This window comes from Pseudorca crassidens, chromosome 1 (assembly GCF_039906515.1).
Source record: "Pseudorca crassidens isolate mPseCra1 chromosome 1, mPseCra1.hap1, whole genome shotgun sequence".
Taxonomy (NCBI): Eukaryota; Metazoa; Chordata; class Mammalia; order Artiodactyla; family Delphinidae; genus Pseudorca; species Pseudorca crassidens.
The window spans coordinates 178581158-178604918 of NC_090296.1; the positions used below are offsets into that span (position 1 = coordinate 178581158).

At 35.8% G+C, this 23761-nt stretch overlaps 1 protein-coding gene across 3 annotated transcripts in view; it reads right to left on the reverse strand.

Moving 5' to 3' along the window:
- UPF2 (UPF2 regulator of nonsense mediated mRNA decay) overlaps positions 1-23761 on the reverse strand; it is a 211880-nt gene that overhangs the window by 158491 nt on the left and 29628 nt on the right. For all 3 annotated transcript variants that reach the window (XM_067701233.1, XM_067701243.1, XM_067701251.1), the window contains exons 7-9: positions 22611-22714; positions 17506-17591; positions 5746-5854 (exon numbers count right to left, since the gene is read on the reverse strand). In XM_067701233.1, the coding sequence (XP_067557334.1) occupies positions 5746-5854; positions 17506-17591; positions 22611-22714 (299 nt within the window). The remainder of the gene's footprint in view (positions 1-5745; positions 5855-17505; positions 17592-22610; positions 22715-23761) is intronic.

Sequence of the window (23761 nt, forward strand, 5' to 3'; positions counted from 1 at the left end):
AAAATAAGGATAAAAATAAGGATGATGATGATGGGGCAGTAATGATGATAACTATACTTCACTTGATACTAAGCAATTAATGTCTAGGACAAAAGAGTATACAAACTTTAAAATGATGCTTGAGAAGTGTTTTAAATGATGCTGTAAAATACTTCTGAGTGAGAAATAAAAGTGGGAAATTGTACATAAAATATAAAAGCATCCATAAAAAAACTACAGAAGAAAAAAAGTAAAGAAAATATACTAAAATATTAACAAGGTTTGCTTTAAGTGATGAAATTACGAGGTTCCCCCTCCTTTCTTTCTTCTTTATATATTTTCTAAATCACCCACAATGAGCATGTGTTTCTTTTACAGTTAAAGAAATGTAGAAGTAGAAAAAGGATAAAGAAGCATTTCAAAAATGATATACTGAAGCTGAATCTTTAGAGGGAGTAGGGCTGGGAAATACATATACATGTTTTTAACAGTCTCCCTGGGTGATTCTGGATGCACAAGCTCTTAACAACTGTGCTGTGGAGATCATACAATTTAAGTATTACTGAGCATCACAATTTACAAAAACACATAACATAGTGTATCATTCACAACTATTCCTAAATATTATTGAGGTTAAGGAGGTACAATCTAACTAACATGACAAGATTGTAGAATTTTTAAATGAAGTATTAGAAATCAATTATCTCACTCCCTCATTTTCAGATGAAAAAACTGAAGGCTTTTCAAAAGACTGTGACATAAAAAACAGACTAACTTATTCTGACTCCTCATTTAATATTTTCCAATCTCATGTGTTGACTCTTTATGATCAAATAGTATGTCAATCACTTCTGCAAAAGTAAATACAGATGAATTAACAATGTAAAATTTTCTGTATATTTTTAGTTCAATAATGTCTCAGATTTTACTTACATAATCAAATTTAGCAAAAATGCTGCTTACAACTCATTTATTAATAACAGCTGGAATTGAGATTACTCAAATAACTAAATTCATATACATTAATAAAAACTCTTCAAATATGTCAAGATACAAAAGTAAGAATTTCCAAGGCCTCTCATTCATTATTCCCCTGGAGGAAGAACCCTTTGTCCCAAACCAGCCCCTCTATAACTTCACCCAAATATTATATTTTCTGTCCTCCATAATTTGCTCATTTTGTTTTACATAAACATTCAATCATTCAACTAATTTTTTGGAAAATCCACTATACTCTAAACACTAAGTAGGCACTGGGTTTATAAATAAGTAAATTTGCCTTCAAAGAAACTTATTTATTTTATTCTAGGGACTACTGATCTCCAAAGTAGGGAGGGCAAGACTCTTCATCTACTGGGGTGTGGGGAAAAAGAAATGTTGAAACATCTATTTATGTTTTTGTTTTTTATCTCATACTTTTAAAGTTATTTTTGTATGTTTTATGATATACATGAAATATCTGGTAGAATTACAAATGCATATAATTTATAAATAAATATGCCTATACTGGGATATGTGGTCAACTTACTTTACCAACAGAGAGGCTTGATCAAAAAAGTTAGAAGACCACTGATTTCAAAAATGTCAATCAGTGAGGGTGATATGGCTACATTTAAATAAAAGTTGTCTTCTCCATTATTAAAGAAGTAGGCCTTGCTAAAAATGTGGAGGACACAGAAAACTAGAAAGGAAAAAAATTTCGTATAACCCCACTATCCAAAGACAGCCACTGGTAGCATACTGATATACAATTTTTTCTAGTCTTTACTTGCCAAGAATTTTAACATAACTATAAATTTATTATGTGTAAGATTTTAGAGCTTGCTTTTTTTCCCCTTAAAAAAAGCACTTTCGTAGAGAATGGACTTGAGGACACGGGGAGGGGGAAGGGTAAGCTGGGACGAAGTGAGACAGTGGCATGGACATATATACACTACCAAATGTAAAACAGATAGCTAGTGGGAAGCAGCTGCAAAGCACAGGGAGAGCAGCTCGTTGCTTTCTGACCACCTAGAGGGGTGGGATAGAAAGGATAGGGGGGAGACGCAAGAGGGAGGAGATATGGGGTTATATGTGTATGTGTAGCTGATTCTCTTTGTTATAAAGCAGAAAGTAACACACCATTGTAAAGCAATTATACTCCAATAAAAATGTTTAAAAAAAAGCACTTTATGATTTGAAAACTTTTTGGTAAATAAGACTTTCTAATGGTTCTATATCATTTCAGCATTGTGATTATATGACCATTTTCTTAATCCATTTTTGGACTTCTAGATTATTTTCCCTTTTTTCCCTATTACAATTCATGATGTGAATAAAGCTTTTGGGGGTACTTAGGATTGTTTACTTGGGACAGATTCCCAGAGTTGTCCACTATATGAATGCCTCTAAGGATCTTGAAACATACTGCCAAATTCCTTCTCCAAATTCCAATCTCAAGTATATGTGATGGTTTCTCATTGTTATTACCTTCACTAACCTGTTAGTCAAATTAGCAAATCCGTTGCTTTAACTAGAATTTCTTTGACTACCAGGTGAGATTTCATACTGTTTTGCTAACCAGCGTTATTTCTCAGGTGAGGTTCTTAAGCACGGGACAACTAGGATCAATTGTGACAATATGTTGGAGCGGGATAGAAGCCAGAGATGGGAAACCTGGTGAAACAGCTATTCTCCTAATTCACGCTACAGAGACTGAAAGACAGCGGCACTGGGAATGAAGGAGAGACGCTAGCCTTGAGGAGGTGTTTTAGCAGATATATCAATAGAATTTGACAAATTTGGCTCCCGAATGTCAGAGGGGCGAAAGTAGATGTAGTTCCCTCAGTGAGTAGATAAAATATATTGCAAATTTATAGGGAGAATATAGAATCCGGTATAAGAAAGTGAAGGATAAAGGCATTTTTGAGAAGAAAATGAGTTTTATGGATGTATTTAGCTAAAAGTACATGAGAACTTATTAAGCACCAGGAGAGAGGTTCTGGCAAGAGATATATACGTGAGGCTGCTGGGAAACAGATGCCACCTGAACCCCAGGTAAACTGTGTTCCATCATAAAGGAGGGTGAAGGAAGTAAGTCTGGGGAAGGAACACCAACATATAAACTCAGCTGGAAAACAGAGCAAAGGATATTGAGGAGAGTAGTCATAAGCGAGAAGCAGGAGAGAGTGGTGGTAGAGAAGAGGTAATTATTATTATAATGACATCTGTGTGATAAGCTTTATATGAATTATCTCATTTAATCAGTAAGAACAACCTCATTTAAAAAGATACAAATTGGGACTTCCCTGGTGGTGCAGTGAAGAAGAAGAATCCGCCTGCCAATGCAGGGGACACAGGTTCAAGCCCTGATCCAGGAAGATCCCACATGCCACACAGCAACTAAGCTCATGTGCCACAACTACTGAGCCTGCACTCTAGAGCCTGCGAGCCACAACTACTGAGCCCACGTGCCACAACTACTGAAGCCCTCGCGCCTAGAGCCCGTGCTCTGCAACGAGAAGCCACTGCAATGAGAAGCCCACGCACCGCAACCAAGAGTAGCCCTCGCTTGCCGTAACTAGAGAAAGCCCACGCGCAGCAACGAAGACCCAACGCAGCCAAAAATAAATAAATAAATAAATTTATTAAAATACAAATTATCCCACTTAACAAGCAAGGAAATCGAGGCATGGAGCACTTAAGTAACTTGGCCAAAGTTACAATGCTAGTATGTGGTAGAGTCAGAATGAGTTTCCTAAAAGGCAGGAGAGTCCAGCAATTCAGAATCTGCAGGGACATCAACTAGGATGAGGCGATTAGGAGGACACTGGTGGTTTCTGCCAGGGCGCTATGATGGTAAAACAAAGGGTAAACGTCAGAAGTGCAAGAGACACGTATACTCTACAACATCAAACAAGAAGGAAATGAAAGAGGACGGGGGGAGAGGTGCAGTTGAGGAAAGTTTTCCTGTTTTTATTTTAAGGATGGGAGAGTGCTGAGCACATTTTTTGCCTGATAAAAAGTCAATGGCAAAGTCTGCAGATTTGAGGGTGGGAAAGGCTAGACCCTGGAGGAAGCAGAGGTGATCGATGACATCAAGTGCCCTCTCTTCTCTCCCCTGAGAATAGCAGTTCCCAAATATACTCTGGAATCCTGATACTCTTCTAGTTGTAATGAAACCTTACAACAATAACAAAAATGCCAATTCCCTCAACTCTCACCCCAATTTTCAAAGATGGGATGGGAAGTACACATGAACAGAATTTTCTTAATTTTAGGTTTCTCACCAAAAGCACTAATTATGCTTGGTCCAGCAACTCATGGTTTGTTTGACTGTGGTTTGGTGGAGGGATGTACGCATGTAACTCATACAATGCAGTCATACTGCCTGCTAGTAAAACAGTGTCTTGTCTGTATCTGTATGATGGGATTAAAATACCAACAATATGACTTCAGACGCATCTGCCCCCGAACTAGCAGCATGTAAACACTGTGTCTTTTGAGTGACTGTATATTCAGCCCCTTCCAGGAGGCTCACAGTGCTCATTACCCTATTAAAGCTTTGAGAATTCTTACCATAAAACAAAAGCAAAACGGTTTAACTTTCTGGATTTCAGTGTTTCCAAACTTCTCTAGACATAGAAACCTGTCCTTGATTAATATTATCTATGAAAGTCTGAAACACACTTCAGCAAAAAAGCTGGCCCAGAAAAATCTTACCCACAAATCTCATACTAACAAATTAACACCCATGGCAAGAAGCCTTTAGAGACCATCCCACCCCTCACACAGACTTTTGCTTCCTCTGGACTCAAGGCACTGACTCTCCAACAATTCATTTGGCAATTAAACATGCACTTCCTTACAATATCAAATTTATTTAGGGTTTAAATTTTTATTTCACTCTTGCTTTTATCAGCATTTAGGCCTTATCTTCCCAATTACATCATGAGATTCCTGACCTCAGGAATTATGTCTGTTCTGGTGCTCAGCCATACTACCGATTTGTGTATAGCCAGTGCAATGAAATGCAAATTGAGCAGAGCAAACATTTATCTGCATTCCAAGCAACTTGCTATATAAAGCTAAATTTTACAAACACAATTTTTCCATGGGCATACATGAACACTTGCATTTCATGTCTTTTCAAATTCTACCAATGTTCACTTTCAGTCATCGCTAAGGTATCCTTTTACTCCTTTCAAGCCTGTATCCACAAGATGGTGGGGTAACATGGGTTTGGGAGAACCACTCATAGGCATTCTATTAAGAATCTTTCTTCAAGCTAAGGATTCTTAAGGCAAGAATCAATAAAAACATGGTCTATGACAGCATTCACTGAGATCAGAGCATTTACGCAACTTCGTGTGCCCCAAACGTTGGACCCCCAACACCTGAACAGGCATCCTACAGGCACTGTGTGCCCTGACTTGTCATGGCCAATCTTATGTTTCTTCGGGGAACACCAATGAGGCCTGCTGGCTCTCTTGACCTTGGAGAATGTTTTTACTTTACAAAAGCAAGAAGTGCAGACCCTACAATGGGAAAACAAGGTAGCAGCAACAGCTCATCTCCAAATTGGAATAGCATTTATCAATTTCAAGCTTTGCTGAGTAGATTTACATTTAAAAAATTTAGAAGTCCATACATTCTGAACTGTTATACCACTATCAAGTTTCAAAATGTGCTTACCAATAAAATAATCATATTTTTAAACTAAAGAATCCTCACTCATAAGTGTGTGTATATATATATATATAACAAAATAAATGCTTAAATACATACATGAAATCTGAAATCCCCCCTCAGCATGGAACAAAGATCCTCTGCTACATCAGACATGCAGGGATGCAATGTAGCAACCAATCTTGCATAAAATGGTAGCAAATCCAACCTGCAAAAGTTACATGTGATATGTGTAAAAGGAAAGGCACACCAGAAATAACTCATTTTAAAATTTAAACTTTCTCAGATATATTCACACATTAAATGATTATAAAAACTAATAATAATCATACAGACATGCCTATGTATTGCCATTATAATGAAGTATTTGGAAATTCAATTTGCCTTGTGAAAGTTTATTAATAATATGGTATTTTCCATTCAGTACATTTACTGCACATTTGCAATTTCCATCGAGTACTCAATTTTGATAAAATATGAAATACCAAGCAAAGAAAACATGGCTTAAAGTTTTAATCACATAATTACTGAGTAAATAAACAAAGATAACAAACAGTATAAAACAATCCTTTTAAACAATTTCCTTCATTTATCCATGGATAAGTTATTTCAAAGCTTCAATGTAAAGTAAAAGGGTAACCAATAACCAAAAGGGTATCTAAGAAGTCAAAAAAAATAATAATCACAAAACCCACACACTAACTTATTCTACCCATTATAGAACCCACTCAGATTCTCCCACGGGGCTTCTCGACTCTTACTCAGGACAATAAACACAAATCTGCATTTCCTCATGCTGCTGTGCCCTTTCATCATCAGAGCACTTTCTCATCAAATTTGGATGCAACTCCAGATTCCAGGACTCCAGGCAGCCACTACTAATCAGAATCAACACACAAGCTAAAAATTTATTTTCCATTCCTGCCACAGACATTATTTTATAAAACTTGATTATCCAATGATTCAACACTCAGCAGACCAGACTCTGAAGATGAGAAGCTGTGAGGAACTAATAAAAGCAGCTGCACTGACAGCAGCAAGTAATGGGAGCTGACAGGGAGGAAGGAAGCAAAAAACTAGAAAAATTCAAAGCAAGAGCTCAAAAACTACAACAACCCGCAGCCATTTAGAACAGACAAATAATTCTACAAGTCTTACATATCCCTGAATATATCATTATACTACAGAACATGAAAATGGTGTGATCACCAGAGAAAACTCTGCCTACCATGAAAGGCTGAGAATTAGACCTGGAAAATTCAGAAGGGACATAGTGAAGGAAGGAAGAATGGACAGAAATTTGAAAGGTGGAGTCAAGGAGAGGAAAGTGCTCAAATTCATGCCTAAGAGCCTCAAAAATTTTGTATTCCTCTTTGACCATTATAATTTCCTTTAAAACTTATCACGTATTTTTCTTCCCAAGGTGCCAGGCCCTGTCCTAGGCATCCAATCTCCATTATTTATCTTGTTGATACTGATAACCACCCCATCAGGTAGACATTATAATCACCATTTCAGAAATAAGACTACAGAGGTTGAGAGAAGTCAAGAATGTGGTGGCTCTGTAAAAGTACCTCAAAAAATTTTAAATGCATTATACCCTTCTTTAAAGAAATGAGAAGTACAGTCCGTTATGTAAAGAGCTGAATCAAAACATTTAGTGTTAAGCCTTATTTTAAATGTTTCTTTAAATTATTTTAAAAGTTTTATCAATTGAAGGTTAAGTTCTTGTCACACAGAAAATGCACACATGTGGGTCACATTACTCCTTGTTGATGTTACAAAAAAGAGGTATCCTGTAAGACACTCTCACAAATATGTAATAATTTTCTTAACGTCTGCTAGTGTGGGGAAAAAAAAAGCCTAGGGCAACTGCACACGTAATTTTCATGCATAATAGATGGATTCATACTAATACCAAATTTACTTTCTAAACTTTCAAACTTTAGTTAGAATATTATATTTTAATATATTATTATATTTTAGTTGGAACGTTAGCTTTTTCATATCCACTTTAGCAAAAAATACTTTTTTTCTCAGTTCATGATCAATTACAAATATAGGACTTTAAACCTATGCCCCAGGTTCTACCGCTCCCAACTGCCACAACTACAGGTCAGAAAAATAAGACTCAAGAGTTGAGGTCATGGGATAACAAAGAGTAATGCACTGGGAGTCGAGAGGCTCAGGCTCTAATTCTCTCAAACAGCACTTCTGTGACCTCATGAATTGACCTGACCTCATCTCCTACTATCCTGTCCAGTCTCACCGGACCCCCAGTAATCCTCAGAGCCTCAGCACTGGCTCTTCTCAGTAGCTGGAGTCTGCTTTCCCCAAATATCTCTGCCACTTACTCCCTCACAAAGGTCAAGTCTTAGTTCCAGTGACATCCCCTCCATGAGACCCATTCTGAATACACCATTGAAACTGCAAATCCATCCCACCCCCCAGCCCCTTACCCTGCACTATTATTTTTTAAATAGAGTTTATCACCTTCTAACGTATATAATTTACTTACTTGTTCATAGGTGCTTGATAGATATTTCTTACTGTCAGCTTTTATTCTAAACTATTCTTCATATTAATGAAATATCATCCAATTTTTATAAGAATAATATTAAATTTGATCAACTTTTATATTTTATCAAACAAGCACTAGTTTATCAAATATCTTTTTTTTAATTTATTTATTTATTTATTTTTGGCCGAGTTGGGTCTTTGTTTCTGCGTGCGGGCTTCCCCTAGTTGCAGTGAATGGGGGCTACTCTTTGTTGTGGTGCATGGGCTCTAGGCACGCAGGCTTCAGTAGTTGTGGCACGTGGGCTCAGTAGTTGTGGCTGGCGGGCTCTAGAGTGCAGGCTCAGTAGTTGTGGCACACGGGCTTAGCTGCTGCTCAGCATGTGGGATCTTCCAGGACCAGGGCTCGAATCTGTGTCCCCTGCATTGGCAGGCGGATTCTTAACCACTGCGCCACCAGGGAAGCCCTATCAAATATCTTTTATGCAGTCAATGGGAGAATCATATAGTTTATTTTCCCTACTGGTGTTACATATATTAATAAGTTTCCTGGGCTTCCCTGGTGGCACAGTTGTTGAGAGTCCACCTGCCGATGCAGGGAACACGGGTTCGTGCCCCGGTCCGGGAAGATCCCACATGCTGCAGAGCGGCTGGGCCCGTGAGCCATGGCCTCTGAGCCTGCGTGTCCGGAGCCTGTGCTCCGCAACGGGAGAGGCCACAACAGTGAGAGGCCCGCGTACCGCAAAAAAATAAAAATAAAAAATAAGTTTCCTGTTTAAAGTAGCTTTTCATTCCTAAGATCAATCCTCTTTGATCATGCTGGATGTTTGTTTTTAATATACTATTAAATATAATTTGTTAATATTTTACTTAGAATTTTTATATCGACATTAAAAAGTGAGACCGGTCCACACTTTTAACATCCTCGCTCTTTTTTTTGTTAAGATTTTGCCTATTTCTTCATATTATGAAATGGGAAGTTCTCCTTCCTATGCTCTGGAAAAAACGATACAGCAAAGAAATTACTCTGATAATTTTTTACATTTTCTTCCATAATCACTGGTCTATTTAATTTTGTCTTGATTGAATCAAGTTTGAAAATGTGTATTTTTTCCAAAAAAATTACTTGTTTCACTGAGGTTTTCAAGTGGTTTTTTTAAACTTCTAGTATATCATCTGGCTTATTCTTAAACTTTTTAATGTTTTCTTTATATTTTCTAAATGGTTCTCTACCTGGATTTTTTTTTTAAGAATTAGCTTCTGAGTTTACAAAATTAATATTAATCTTGATTGTCTTTTTCAATGTATTTTTCAACAAAATTTGAGATTATAGGGCTTCCCTGGTGGCGCACTGGTTGAGACTCTGCCTGCCGATGCAGGGGACATGGGTTCGTGCCCCGGTCCGGGAAGATCCCACATGCCACGGAGCGGCTGGGCCCGTGAGCCATGGCCGCTGAGCCTGTGCGCCCAGAGACTGTGCTCCGCAGCGGGAGAGGCCACAGCAATAAGAGGCCCGCGTACCGCAAAAAAAAAAAAAAAAAATTGAGATTATAACACGTAGAAGCAAAAAATTTTAATCAAACTATGTCATTTCCTTTTTTCTTCTTTTCCTGGTCAAGTCACCTATACTTCGCTTCATTTTTTTTATTCTTCCAATTGGCTCAATCTATTGATACTTCAAAGCTTTTTCCCAGCCCCCAAAGAAAGGTGGATAGAGCCACCCATTTTAAAGTAAAGCAGCCTGTGTTATCCATGCAGAGTAACATCAGTAAACTAAGAACACAGGTCAGCACTTTCAGCTTCAACAGGAATTTAAAAATTAGGTTAAGGATCCCCTAGAAGATCTTAACTCTTTTAATTAAGCCTTTCTAAGTAGTTAGTAATCCTAGTTTTTGTTTCTTTCAGAACTGGTCATATGGAAGTAAAGCCAGATATTCTGTTTTCCCAGAATCCTCTACTAATAAACTCACCAAATCCTTCTCAAACTAAGAAATTCCTAAAATTCCTTTTTCCACTATACTTTTTACAATTAAATGGATCGTTGATATTAAATGTCATCCTGCCCCACTTAAATCTTCCAAGTTCTGTGAATGTTCATTCCTTACTTCACAAAGTAAGATCCCCTATGATGCAAATAATATAAGAAATTACATATTTTTTCAATGTTAGTCCTATTTAAGTATGTTTTTCTGTCTTTTCCACCTTCCTACAAATGCAAGCCCAAATGGAATGGAGTGCTAAATGCTATATCAATCACATGAAAGTTATAAAACACTTTAATCAACATAAAAAGCAAATTTCTGTGTTAAATTTTAAGCTAGATATATATATTATTTTATTTGACTTTTCTAAAAGTGAACTAGAAAATAAACTTAGACCCTTCCTCTGAAAACTGAATTTTATAATCTTCTGAGAGTGATAATTATTTTTACCAACAATTAATGAGTGAACCATTTAAAAAGAGTGTTTTTTTCTTAAATAATAATAAAACCTTGCTTATACTTTCAAGGTCTCCTAAATCACACATTTAAGTATCCTACAAGCAGTTAATGATCATCAACTAAGTAAACATCCAGTTACTAACTACAAGTAAGAACAGGAAAGCAGGATAGCATACTTTTGTTCCTGAGGGGGGAAAAAAAGGAATCTTAAAGGCTTTTATTTCGTAATCAATCAGCTTTCAAAAAAAAGTCCAGCTTTTTTCTGTCTCTTTAAAATCTAAAGAATTTAACTGTTGAAAGCTATTAATTATATCTGTGCTCAAAAATGTCTAGAAAAAAATTAATGTGAAAGAACACTGTTACTGTTCAATTAAAGAATACAAAGGTTTTTCTTCATAGGAAACACCAAAGCAGATGACGATTCAAAAAAGAGAAAATATAATAAACAAAAGACTGGGATCATTTACTCTGAAACTGATAACCAAATGCTCCGATGACTTTTTCCACAATATTCACATTCCCAATTCAACAGTGCCATCAAGTGGTGCAACATGCTAACAGATTTCCCAAAACTCAGTTTCTCATTTTTTAGCAAGGGGAGGTCAAATTATAAAGACTCTCACAAAAACTCCAGCAAATGCTCCTAAAAGCTGGATCAGGAAAAGCTGTCCAAGACTTAAGTGAAGCACTTTACCTCTGAAGAATATTCTGTTTATATTAATGTAAAGAGATTCTGAACATACATCCATCTGCTAAAACACGGCAAAATCCATATGGCTTCAAAGTCACTAAAACCAATACCAGGTCCATCTATATTCAAAACAAGGAACTAAGAGATGCTTACGTACGCTCCCTGATTCTGGCTGACTTTACACCTGAAAGTTTGCTTAGGTGAGGGAACCTCTGGAGGGGCTAGGAATGTTCTCTATCTTGATCTAGGTGTGGATATACACATATACTTAAGATGTAAGCACTTTATGTCATATGATCCAGCAATCCCACTGCCGGGCATACACCCAGACAAAACTATAATTTGAAAAGATACATGCATCCCTATGTTCATAGCAGCTTGTACAATAGCCAAGACATGGAAACAACCTAAATGTCCATGGACAGATGAATGGATAAAGAAGATGTGGTACATATATACAGTGGAATACTACTCGGCCATCTGTAGCAACATGGATGGACCTAGAGATTATCATACTAAGCGAAGTAAGTCAGACAGAGAAAGACAAATACCATATGGTATCATATGTGGAATCTAAACTACAACACAAATGAATACATCTATGAAACAAAACATAAACAGGCTCACAGACGTAGAGAACAGACCTGTGGTTGCCAAAGGTGAGGTCAGGTTGGGGAGGGAAGGGTTGGGCACTTGGGATTAGCAGATGCAAACTAGTATATATGGGATGGATAAACAACAAGGCCCTACTGTATAGTACAGGGAAATATCAATATCCTGTGATAAACCAGAATGGAAAATATGAAAAAGAATATATACATGTATAACTGAGTCACTTGGCTGTACAGCAGAAATTAACATTGTAAATCAACTATACTTCAATAAAATTTTTTTTAAAAGATGTAAGCACTTTATGTGAAATTTCATGTGTGGACAGTTATACTACAAATTAACTGTAGGATGATATATAAATATATAATTAAGGAGGTTTCTAGTAGATTTCATTTCTGTGGATTCCTTCAAATTAACAGGCTAAGAGATATAATGCCAGCCTTTTGAGATTTTTTTTTAACCACTGTTTATTTAATGAAGGAAGAACACAACTGAAAGTTAAAACAGTGCTCCACATCAGACATTTAAGAACTGTAAAAATGGAATAAATCAATTTTTAAAACTTTTGTGCTGCAAATGATACCAAGAAAGTGAAAGACAACTCACAGAATGAAAGAAACCATCTGCAAATTATATCTGATAAGAGACGTGCACAAAGTATATATAAAGAACTCATACAACAATAATAAAAAGACAAATAATACAACTTAAAAGGAGGTAAAGGATTTGAACAGAACATTTTCCAAAGAAGACATACAAATGGCCAATGAGCACATGAAAAAATGCTCAAAATAATTAGCCATTAGAGAAATGCAAATCAAAACCACAATGAGATAAGATTCCACTACACACTAAGATGGCTATAATCAAAACGGGGACAACAACAACTGTTGGTAAGGATATGGAAAAACTGGAACCTTCACACATTGCTGTTGGGAATGTAAAATGCAGCCACTGCGAAAAATAGTTTAGTGGTTACTAAAAATGTTAAACATAGTTACCCTAAAACACAGCAATTCCACTCATAGGTATATACTCAAGAGAACTGAAAACAAAGACCACACAAAAACTTGTACACAAAGAGTCACAACGGCATATTCATAATAGCTAAAAAGTGGAAACAACTCAAATGTCCGTCAACTGACAAATGGGTAAACAAAATGTGGTATATATCTATACAATGAAATATTATTCAGCCTTTAAAAAGAAGGAAATTTTAATACATGCTATGATATGGATCAATCTTGAAAACCTACTAAGCGAAAGAAGTCAGGCACAAAAGGCCACATATTTTATGATTTCATTTACAGGAAATACCCAGAATAGTAACCCCATAGAGACTGAAAGTAGATTAGTGGTTTCTTAGGACAGGAGAGAGAGTGGGCAGGGAGGGAATGGAACTGCCTGCTAATAGATATAAGGTTTCTTTTAGGGGGACAAAAATGTTTTCAAATTTTATTGTTGTGATAGTTGAATATATTTAAAACACTGAACTGTATACTTCAAATGGGTGAACTGTATGGTTATGTGAATTATATTCCAATAAACCCTGTTTTTTTTGTTTTTGCTTTTTTTAAAGAAAAGAACTGTAAAAACCTTAAAGAGTTATCTAGTTTAGTGCTTCCTAAACCAAACTATACAAACTAGGTAAGACAGCTTAAATTCTCTACCACATATACACACATATAAAACCTTCGGGTCCTCACAGTCACAGGCACTCAAGTAACTATAAAATGATTCATTCTGGTTTTTATAGTCGGCTCAGGCTGGAGGGGCTAAATGGATAAAGGAGGGAATCCTGGCCATAGAGAAGAATAAAGACATTCACTAGGATCCATGTCCTTTGGGAGGAGGGGAGGGAGATGCCACACAAAGAGAGAGGCGCCCCTTTTTCCAAAAATGTTTGTGGAATGTTCATGAAAACTGACTACATAATAGGACACAAGAAAATTTTTAAAAATTCCATAAAGCACAAGTAACACAGTATTCTCTAATCACAGTGCAATAAAAATATGATTAACCAGAAAACAAAACAAAAAAGTCCCACTACCTGGAAATTTCAAAACTCTCTCAAATATCTCCTTAGGTAACAATGTAAAAACAAACTGAAATTGGAGAATTTCCAGAAAACATAAAAATAGAAATCACCACATGTCAGAACTAAGAGATACAGCTAAAACCAGGGTCAGAGGACAGCAATATATAATATAAATGCCAAAAAAGGAACAAAATGAATTAAAGAAACCAAAAAAGAAGAAAATAAAGATAAAATCCAAAAATAATGAGTAAGAAAACAGTAAAACAGTAGAATAAATACATAGATAATCTAGAGGCTGGGTTTTGTGTGTGTGTGTGTGTGTGTGTGTGTGTGTGTATGTGTGTGAAAAAAAACTAAAATGAATAAACCACTAGCTAATATAATGAAGAGGAGGAAGAAGAAAGGAAAGGTATTATACAAATACAGGGCTGTTTGTAATGGCAAAGACTGGAAGTCCAAAGTGGTTAAATACAGTACATTCATAAAAAGAAACACTGCAGCTTTAAAAAGAACAATAGAAATCTTTATGTATAGACCTGAAAAGATTTCCAAGATATACTGTTAAGTGAAAAGAGTAAAGTTCAGAACAATAGGTATAAGAAGTTGCCCTTGTGTAAAAAAGCAGGAAATATAAGAATGTTCGCATGTTCTTGCACATGCAAAAGAAACTTTGGAAAGATGCAAGAATCAAGACAGCGGTTTCCTACTGGGAGGAGTAGGAATTGGGTAGATGGGGAGACAAGGATAGGAAAGATAATTTTCAGCACAATGTTCTATATACTTCAGTGTTCTGAGTCCTGTGAGTGCATTACTTATTTTTTAAATAAAATTTTAAATTTGCATATGACCAATATTAATTCACCAAATATTTTCAAGCCCTTACTGTGTATCAAACACTACAGCTGATGTTGCAGATGTTCAAAATGAAAAGATCTAGTCCTCTTTTAAAGGGCCCATATTTTTACAGTTTCATAGGGGTACAGGCGCAAACCAACACTGACCCAATATGCCTAATGTAACGTGCCGAATTCTTTGTATGTATGAAGACATTAAGTCGAAAGTCTATTAAAGAGCACCTATATATACGTTAGGGAAATAAAGATGGTTGTTCAGAGACGATAACTCTTACGCTAAGAGTTCAAGACTGGAGATTTTTTGGTGGAAAAATACAGGATATCCCAGATAGAGTAGAAAGCAGAGGCTTGGAAGCAGAGAACAAAGGGTATTCAAGAAATCGTTACAGATCAGGATTTTCCAAGAGTGGCTAGAATGACGACTGAAGAAGCTGAAAAGGGGCTAGATGAGTAAGGGCATTGTAAATACCAGGTTACATAAGTTTATCACCTTCTGTCTGTGCGGCATTGTGCTCAGTGCTGAGGATAAAGAAGTAAACATGGCCTCCCTCCTGCAGCTTAGTCTAGACAACAATGTCCAGGGAAACCAAGAAACAGGTTTTTTCAGTAGTTCTGATGCGTGACCTTTCCTGTCTCTGGTTCTGTTGCCTCTATCAGAAATGCTTTCTACGTTCCCTCTCCTCATCCATCCCTCACCTAGCTCATTCCATTCTCAGGTCTTGGATTAAATGACCCTTGTTCCAGGCAGCCTTCTCTTACTGCCGAGACTAAGTCAATCAGTTCCCCGTGTTACGTACTTCAAAACATGCTGGGATTCTTCCTGTCAACTGCACTTAGAATTCTCTTTCTTCCTCTCGAAACTGTAAGCTGCATGAATACGAGTTGAATCTGTCTTGTTCACCACTGTATCTCCAGCACTAATCACAGTATAGAGTAGACCCTTAGTTAATGAATAAATTTTAGAAGATAATTTAACCTTTCCTGATCACTCAGGCTGAATATAAGAAACCTAAATTATTATATTTATATATTTCAGGTATATAAGACTATGTGGTCTCTTCCTCATAGCTCCAAAAGGATATACATTTTAAGTACTTGTATCTTTATTTTTTTCTCTCCTCTCAAACCATAATTGTCACTTCCTACTACTTTCAAGTCTGTTTCTAGCAGATTCCAACTACTTCTAATTTGCAGCCAACTGCTGAGCTAAGCAGATAAATCCAGTTATAAAGGATGTAACTGGCATAAAACCAAGTAATAGTATATAGTTTTTCAGGAGTTTTCTCTAGGGTGAGGGAGTGGGAAGGAATGGGGATAAAGGGAGACAAGATGCTCTCTTATAAGTAAACTATTTAATATTACTGCATAACTTCTTTTGTTAACAAAGCCTTTTATTTTTGCTAAATTTGGTTCATTCTATGCTAGAAGTCCAGATAATTGTTACTACGTTTCTTCATTCAAATAAACAGTTGAAAAGAAAACTATGAAAGTAAACACTCCACTGTATAGGTAAAGAAAAGAATCACTTTAAAAAACTGGTCCAAAATATTAAGGAAAAAAATTTTGGAGTTTGAAATTTTGAGTTTGAAAGTAAAATGTGTCTCACAATCAAAGGCTTAAAAGTAACTGGCAATATTCTTTTCTTTCTTAGTTGTACATGAAATAATGATGCACCTCATAACTGATGGCACCTCAGATTTGATGAAATGCAGTACATAATTTTACATAATAAAAATAATTCATCTATGATTTTCTCAATTAGATAATTCTGAATTATCTACTCACTATATTAGCACATTCCATCTCCCTTGTCCCACTAAAATGAAAAAACAAATGCTCATTAATGCTGCTGACAAGGAGATAAAAACCAATATAAAGGAAAAAAGTAGTGATTTGGTTTCACTGCGAAATGTTACCATTTAAGAGACCAATGAATGAACCAAATTAAAATTTTGCTTAAGAAATCTTTAGTGAAATCCCTCAGAATCCGTATCTTCTGGGGAAAGTATATATCTTAGCTATGATGTATGTAATCATGATAATAGCTAACAAAATCCTTTAATTATTCACTGTTGAATAAACAGAAATGGATCTCCTCCAGGTTCCTAAGGTCAACAATCTATGACCTGTTGTGGTCCTAAAATATGCGGGTGAAGTAGGGGTTTTAATTTAGTGTAAGTTAGAGCATTAGAATTGTCTACCAGCATTATTCATAATTTCTTGAATTACCAGCAACATAATCACTAATGTGACTTCCAAGTCCAAACTAGCATAATTACAAAAAAAAACTTGAAATTTTTCATTTAAACACAACTCTTAAAAATTAGATACAATCAATTTAGTCTGATCTTTCTATAAAATAAAAACTCTCCAAAAAAAGATATACCATTTATTATTTTTTCTCCTCAGAGGCAAAAGTGTAAACAAGTTGCTTCTAGCAATGATTAAGTTACTTAAGTTCTTATAATTCTTAAATTTTTTCTCTCAAAATAACAAGAAAGCATCAGAAGAAATATTCCCACTAGAGCTCATGAACAAAAATCAATGAGAAATAAGTTCTAGAAAATATGCTAACAACAATGATAATAAGTTCTGTTGACAAGGGATATTTTCTAAGAGATAAATAAACAAGAACTTAGACCTTACAATCATCATTGCAGGGTAAAAACACTAAGAAATTACTTTTTTTTTTTTTTTTTAACCTACCTTTGTCTGGGAACTATAAAGAGCGCCCGGACCAGCTTCTTCCTGTTTGCTTTTGTGTTCATGTTCATGCAAAAATCCATTGCTGCCTATAGGAGAAAAAGCAAACTTTTTTCTTAAAAAAATCTCCATTTAGCTACTGAAAGCAGAAACTCTGCATGCTACAATGATTTCTAATAGTTCCTAAACAGTTCACAAAGGTTTTAAGACACTAGTATTATAAGCATATCCCAAACTTTAAAGATCACTAAGCTTAAACTCCTCTCTCCTTATATATCTCAAAATATATGTTTCATAAACTTTTTAATTGCAACCTAGTGTTAGAAACAGAACTTCAAGTGAGTAGATTGAAGACCCACCATGACATGTTTGGCAAATAACTATATGAAATGTACAATCCATGCTTTTGATCTCATAAATCAATGTTAATACCAGGAAAGTTTTCTGGTAAAATGTACAAAGTAACAAGAAGCCAGGAACCAAGAAAATTACTAATGCTAAGGATAACCAAAAAAGAATAAAGACCAACTACGTATGAGACATAGACACAGATTATCCCTAGAAACGTGTAAGAGTAAGTGCTTCAACAATGAGTAAAAATGTTTACTGTCAACAGTCAGATCTGGTAACAAACTAAAGAAACCACATCATAGGACTACAATAAATACCCATAATTATTATTTAGTATAGCAATCCACTATTCTATATTTTAATAACGAAAATGTGTTCAACATTTCATCAATATGTCTAACATCTAATATAAGTGTAGAAGAAAAGCTACAAGAAGTGTATGTTCCGGGAAGCCATTAGAAAACAAAACTATGAGTAGTTGGTATTTTTTAAATATAGGTATATATATTTTTTAAACATTATCAAAGATTTTCAATATACATGGTTTAAGAAAATAACAAGTTTAAGTTATACTTTAAAAAGAAAAAAACTATTATCAAATATCCTTTTGGGTACCTCAAGTATTTTCCTTCCATAGGTTCGCATGATTATTTTATCATTAATCCCAATCTTTAGGTAGATTTGAGGATCAGGTAACAAAGATCCTCAGACTTCCCTACAAAGGGGTTCAACTCTTCAACAATACACTCACTGAAACACCTCCCATTTGATTAAAACTTTTGCTGAAAAAAATGACACAACTAATGGTGATTAGATTCAAACCCAGGAAACTAACTCACATTGAAAGTATTCACCAAGATTGAAACTGTCACTATTAGTCAAAAGTAAAACCAATGTAAATTTTTCCTTCTGCTTGTAAAGGGAGTATAATATATTTTATTAAAGTTTCTATTGTATAACATTAAAGCTTCTTACAGCTAATTAGAATAACAAAGAGAAAAGCTGAAAATATACTAAAGTTCCTTCAAGTAATTCACCCATATGAAACACTGAAAAATTCTGGACTAGTATAATAAAAATCCCAAAGGTCATGTACTCAGAAAAGAAAACTGGTTAACACTGGAAAACTTCACACACACACACACACATACACACACACACACACACCCCTCAAATCAACATTTTTTGAAAAATATACAGAAAAAATTTTAATGGCTAATAATGGCCTATGTTTCAACATAAATTAGGAAACAAAAAAATAAGATGTACTTCAATAACTATTTTAGAACATTATCCTTTAACAGGCAATGAACACTTTTCCTACCACAATAATCAAAGGCCAGTTAGATGGAAAAAAACTACAATGCTCAAAACTCTGCAAAGATTAGGAGTTCGTAAACACGTAAATGCCTGGTACACACAGTGGTGGCTCAATAAATACGTAGAATAAATGAATAAAAGACTACATGAAAACTGCCAGAATTAATAAATTTGAGGAAATTAAAAAGAAAAAAAAAGCTTCACATGTATATTAATTCTTAGATTTAACCAGCCCTGCCCTTTGGGGAGAAATGAAAGCAAAGGAATCACTGGTGTGGTGTCTGTCTGCCCAGGTTACAAGTGCTGCCTGACAACTCAACAAGCAGTTTTTGAAAACTTGTTTCAAAACGTTGTAAGTAAATGAAAGACAGTTCAACAATCATTTTTTATTTTTTTAAGTAAAAATAAACTCTTCTGAACATCAAATGCATGCAGAAATAAGCATCACAATGAATGACATTACCTGCAGAAGTCACCTAAAAGAAATCTTCACTTCAGGTCATATATTGTTACATAAGTATTGAATTCAAAAGACTTCTTAGATTTTTCTATTTTCCAACTACTTTTCCCTCTTAAGCCATTTGGAACTCTGCCAATATAGATGGAAAAAATTCCTTTCATGAGGAAGCTGACTCCCAGGAGGAACCTACTGGGGTCCAACAGGGCAGGGTAACCTCCTATTTTCCATCTGAACCTCCAAGAGCTAACCCAGAAGTTAATATATGGTCATTACTGAGCTGGGCACTGCAGGATACTTTCCAATACAGATTCACATGAGATCTTCCCACTCAACTTTCAGGATAGCACTCAAAACGGCTGCAAGGGTGTGGCAGGCATGTCAAGGTATCTCTCATCCTGCTGATATCCAGTGAATATATGAAAATTTAGCTGGGGAAAAATTCAATCATATCCCAACCTTAGGAAAATAAGCAGTTGTTTAAAAGGTAGTCTCTGCTATATTCTACAGATGAAAGAAAAAAGAGACTATCTCTTCAGAAAACAGAAATAAATGTTGTAATTACTAAGTTTTTGAAAACTGTACATTGACCTAATTACTCCAAGAGGTGATTAGCCAATTTTGAATTTTTTTCAAGCCTATTTGATTATATGAATAGTTACTGAAACACATCTAAATTATTTGTAGAAGAGCTAAACAAGCTGAAAGTCAAAAAACAACTTGATGTCTGTAGTACTCTATAGGGAACCCTCAATACATTATGGGGAGAAAAAAGGATAAAAGATTACATTACACCTTGACTTAAAAATGATTTAAAGCAATGATTTTCAAACTTTGGGTCTCAAGAGTGTTCTACACTCTTAAAAATTATTAAGGACCTGAAAGAACTTTGTTTTTGTGGGTTAATATGTTTATCAGCAGTTACTGTTTTTAGAAGTTAAAACTGAGAAATTTTCAAAATATTAATTCACATAAAAATACCAATAAATCTATTAGTTGTTAACATTTTTTGGAAATTTTTTTTTAATGAAAAAAAAATTTAGTGACAGAAGAGTGGTATTCTTCTAGAAGATACCTTAGATTCTCATATCTATAGATTCTCGTATCTATTTCTGCACTCAATCTGTTGTGACTTGTTGTTTTGGATGAAGTATATGAAGAAACTCCAGGGACTTCTCTGGTGGTGCAGTGGTTAAGAATCCACTTGCCAATGCAGGGGACACGGGTTCGAGCCCTGGTCCAGGAGGATCCCACATGTGGTGGAGCAGCTAAGCCCGTGCACCACAACTACTGAGCCCACATGCTGCAACTACTGAAGCCCGAGCACCTGGAGCCCGTGCTCTGCAACAAGCCCACATGCCACAACTAGAGAAAGCCTGTATGCAGCAACAGAGACCCAATGCAGCCAAAAATAAATAAATAAGTTTATTAAAAAAAAAAAAAAAGAAACTCCAGTTTCACACATATATGTAGCTGGAAAGGGAGGCATATTTTAATATTGTTTTCAGTAATTATAGATATTCTTTGATACTTCACCAAAACTTGACAAGTGGTAGTTTCTTAAACATCAGTTGCAATGTGAAATCTGAAACTGTATCAATCAACTTCTCATGCTCTGCTAGATTAAAATCCATTGGTCTATCTTGCACTGAGTGAATTTTTAATATCCAATCAAGATTTTGTTGACCTTATGTACTGGTAATTCAGAACAATGGTTCACTGAGCTATGCAGATCTTCCAAACACTTACACAGTATTTTTAAATTACATTATTTGACATCACCACTCATCTTATCAGAAAAGTCTCACCAATAAAGCCTCTTCAGAAAAGAACTGGGAAGATGTCAAGCTTATGGTGGTGAACAGAAGTTTTCCAAAATTCTAATTTTTGCTGGAAAGTCAAATTTATCCACTGGCAATAAATACTTTTAGTTGTTTCCCTTGAAGTGAGAGGCTCACCTGTTCATGTTAGAAAAATGTCTGCTAAACACCCACGTCTGAATAACCACAGTTTGTCCATCAGTTCTTTCAAGTAAAAACAGTATTCTATGTAAAAAGCAACTAGTTTAGCTTGCAACTCAATCACACAAATGATTGAGGCAACCTTTCCTCGAGGCAACTTAGAGATAGTATATGTGCTTTACACGTCCTTCTTATTTTATCAAGTTAAAAGGAAGTGTACTTGGGCTTGCCTGGTGGCGCAGTGATTGAGAGTCCGCCTGCCGATGCAGGGAACACGGGTTCGTGCCCCGGTCCGGGAAGATCCCACATGCCGCGGAGCGGCTAGGCCCGTGAGCCATGGCCGCTAAGCCTGTGCGTCCGGAGCCTGTGCTCCGCAGCGGGAGAGGCCACAATGGTGAGAGGCCCGCGTACCGCACAAAAAAAAAAAGAAAAAAGGAAGTGTACTCGAAGACTGAAATGAAACAAAATTACTCCAATTTTAATGGATTCATCTAAGTGAAAGTAGCATTGTTCTTTTAATTGCAAATGCACGGCAGTGGCTACTAGTACAGTCTGCTACCCATGCAGCTTGATTCGTGTTAAAATGCCAGCAGCTTTACCCATCACCACTTTTGCAAATGTCAAAAACAGTGAAAAAGTGGGGGAAAAAAATCCTAGTATTAGTATGGAAAGAGTTTTGACCTTACAGACCCCTGAAAGTGCCTCAGAAGACACCAGGAATCTACAGAGCATACTTTAAGAACTTCTGGTCTAACACAGTATTTCCCACACTGAGGAATCCCTATGTGAAGGGGAGAGGTATCAAGCTAACAGGATTCTAGAGACAGTTCCACCCCCAAACACAACATCTACAAATTGGCTACCACTGTATGTGTTTATTTTGAATTCCCATATTAGATTCCATTTGAAGAAATGGTTCATTCTACAGCCACAACAGTCCAAAAACCATAGATGTTCCTAATTCAAGCTATCCTACAAGGTCTACATGCTTGAGTAAAGTCACACAGAGGCAATCATACCTTGTCTATCAGATCACGGTTGACACAGTTGGGCAATTGCTGGAGAAAAGCATCTACTATGAGCTTGAGATGAGATCCAGTGCTGGCTTCTTCATCCTCTTGTTCTAACATGAAATTCGTTTTTAAACAGGTTTAAAAATATATATACATAGACAATATAAGAATAAAAACATCCAGTAAGAAGTTATCTGGGGCATAGATAATCTAGAGCACTTTTCTTACTCATGAAAAAATGAAGCATTTTTTGAGATATTACCCTAGAAAGTGTGGGTATCTTTAGAATCATAACCCTAAATCACTACTGTCTTTCAGATATCAACTATAAAAAGGCAAACTTTTACATGATAAGTCATAAGTTGCATGTAGTTTTATAGTAGATCTGCTATTTTCATCTGTCATGCATCCCTTCTCCCATGTCTTCAATTAACAGTACGATCATCACTTGCCCTCGAAGGCAATCCATGGGATTCTGATGGGGAAGGGTGCTGCCCAAGCACAGACACCACCACTCCTCTCGGCCACAGGCAAGCATGACACAGGACTAGCCAAGTCCTTCCATGAGGCTTATACACAGACAGTGAGAGACAAGCCCCTTTTCTTCTGATGTCACTAACTGGTTTGAGCCAAGGGTAGCCTCCAGCCATGCCTCACTCCCTTCATGACATGGATAAACAGAATCTGCAGTAGGAAACAATGAAGCCCATAGAGAGACAGGCAATACTGACAGAAGGTATCTTTCTAATAAAAAATCCTAACTAATAAAGAAACTTGATGGGAAGTATTCAGGAAATAATTAACAATGTGATAATTTTATTACTAAATATAAAACATTACTCAATTATAAAGATAAAATTACCACAGATGAACTGATATACTAATTGTCTTTTTAACTCTCAACTTTCAAATACACTTATGTTAAGACTGTAAACATTATATCAGCATTAGAATACATTAAGGACAATGCTAGCAAGTAGAGAAGTGTAAGAAATATATATTAACATTCAGATTATCACTAAAGTTTGTAGTCACATAATATAGGACATGTAGTATTTCTGTTCCAAATCAAATTCCAAAAAAGTGATAGCCTAGAAACAACAGGAAAACAAGGAATAAAAGAGTAAAGACCCATATTCTCAGGCGAGGGCTTTGTG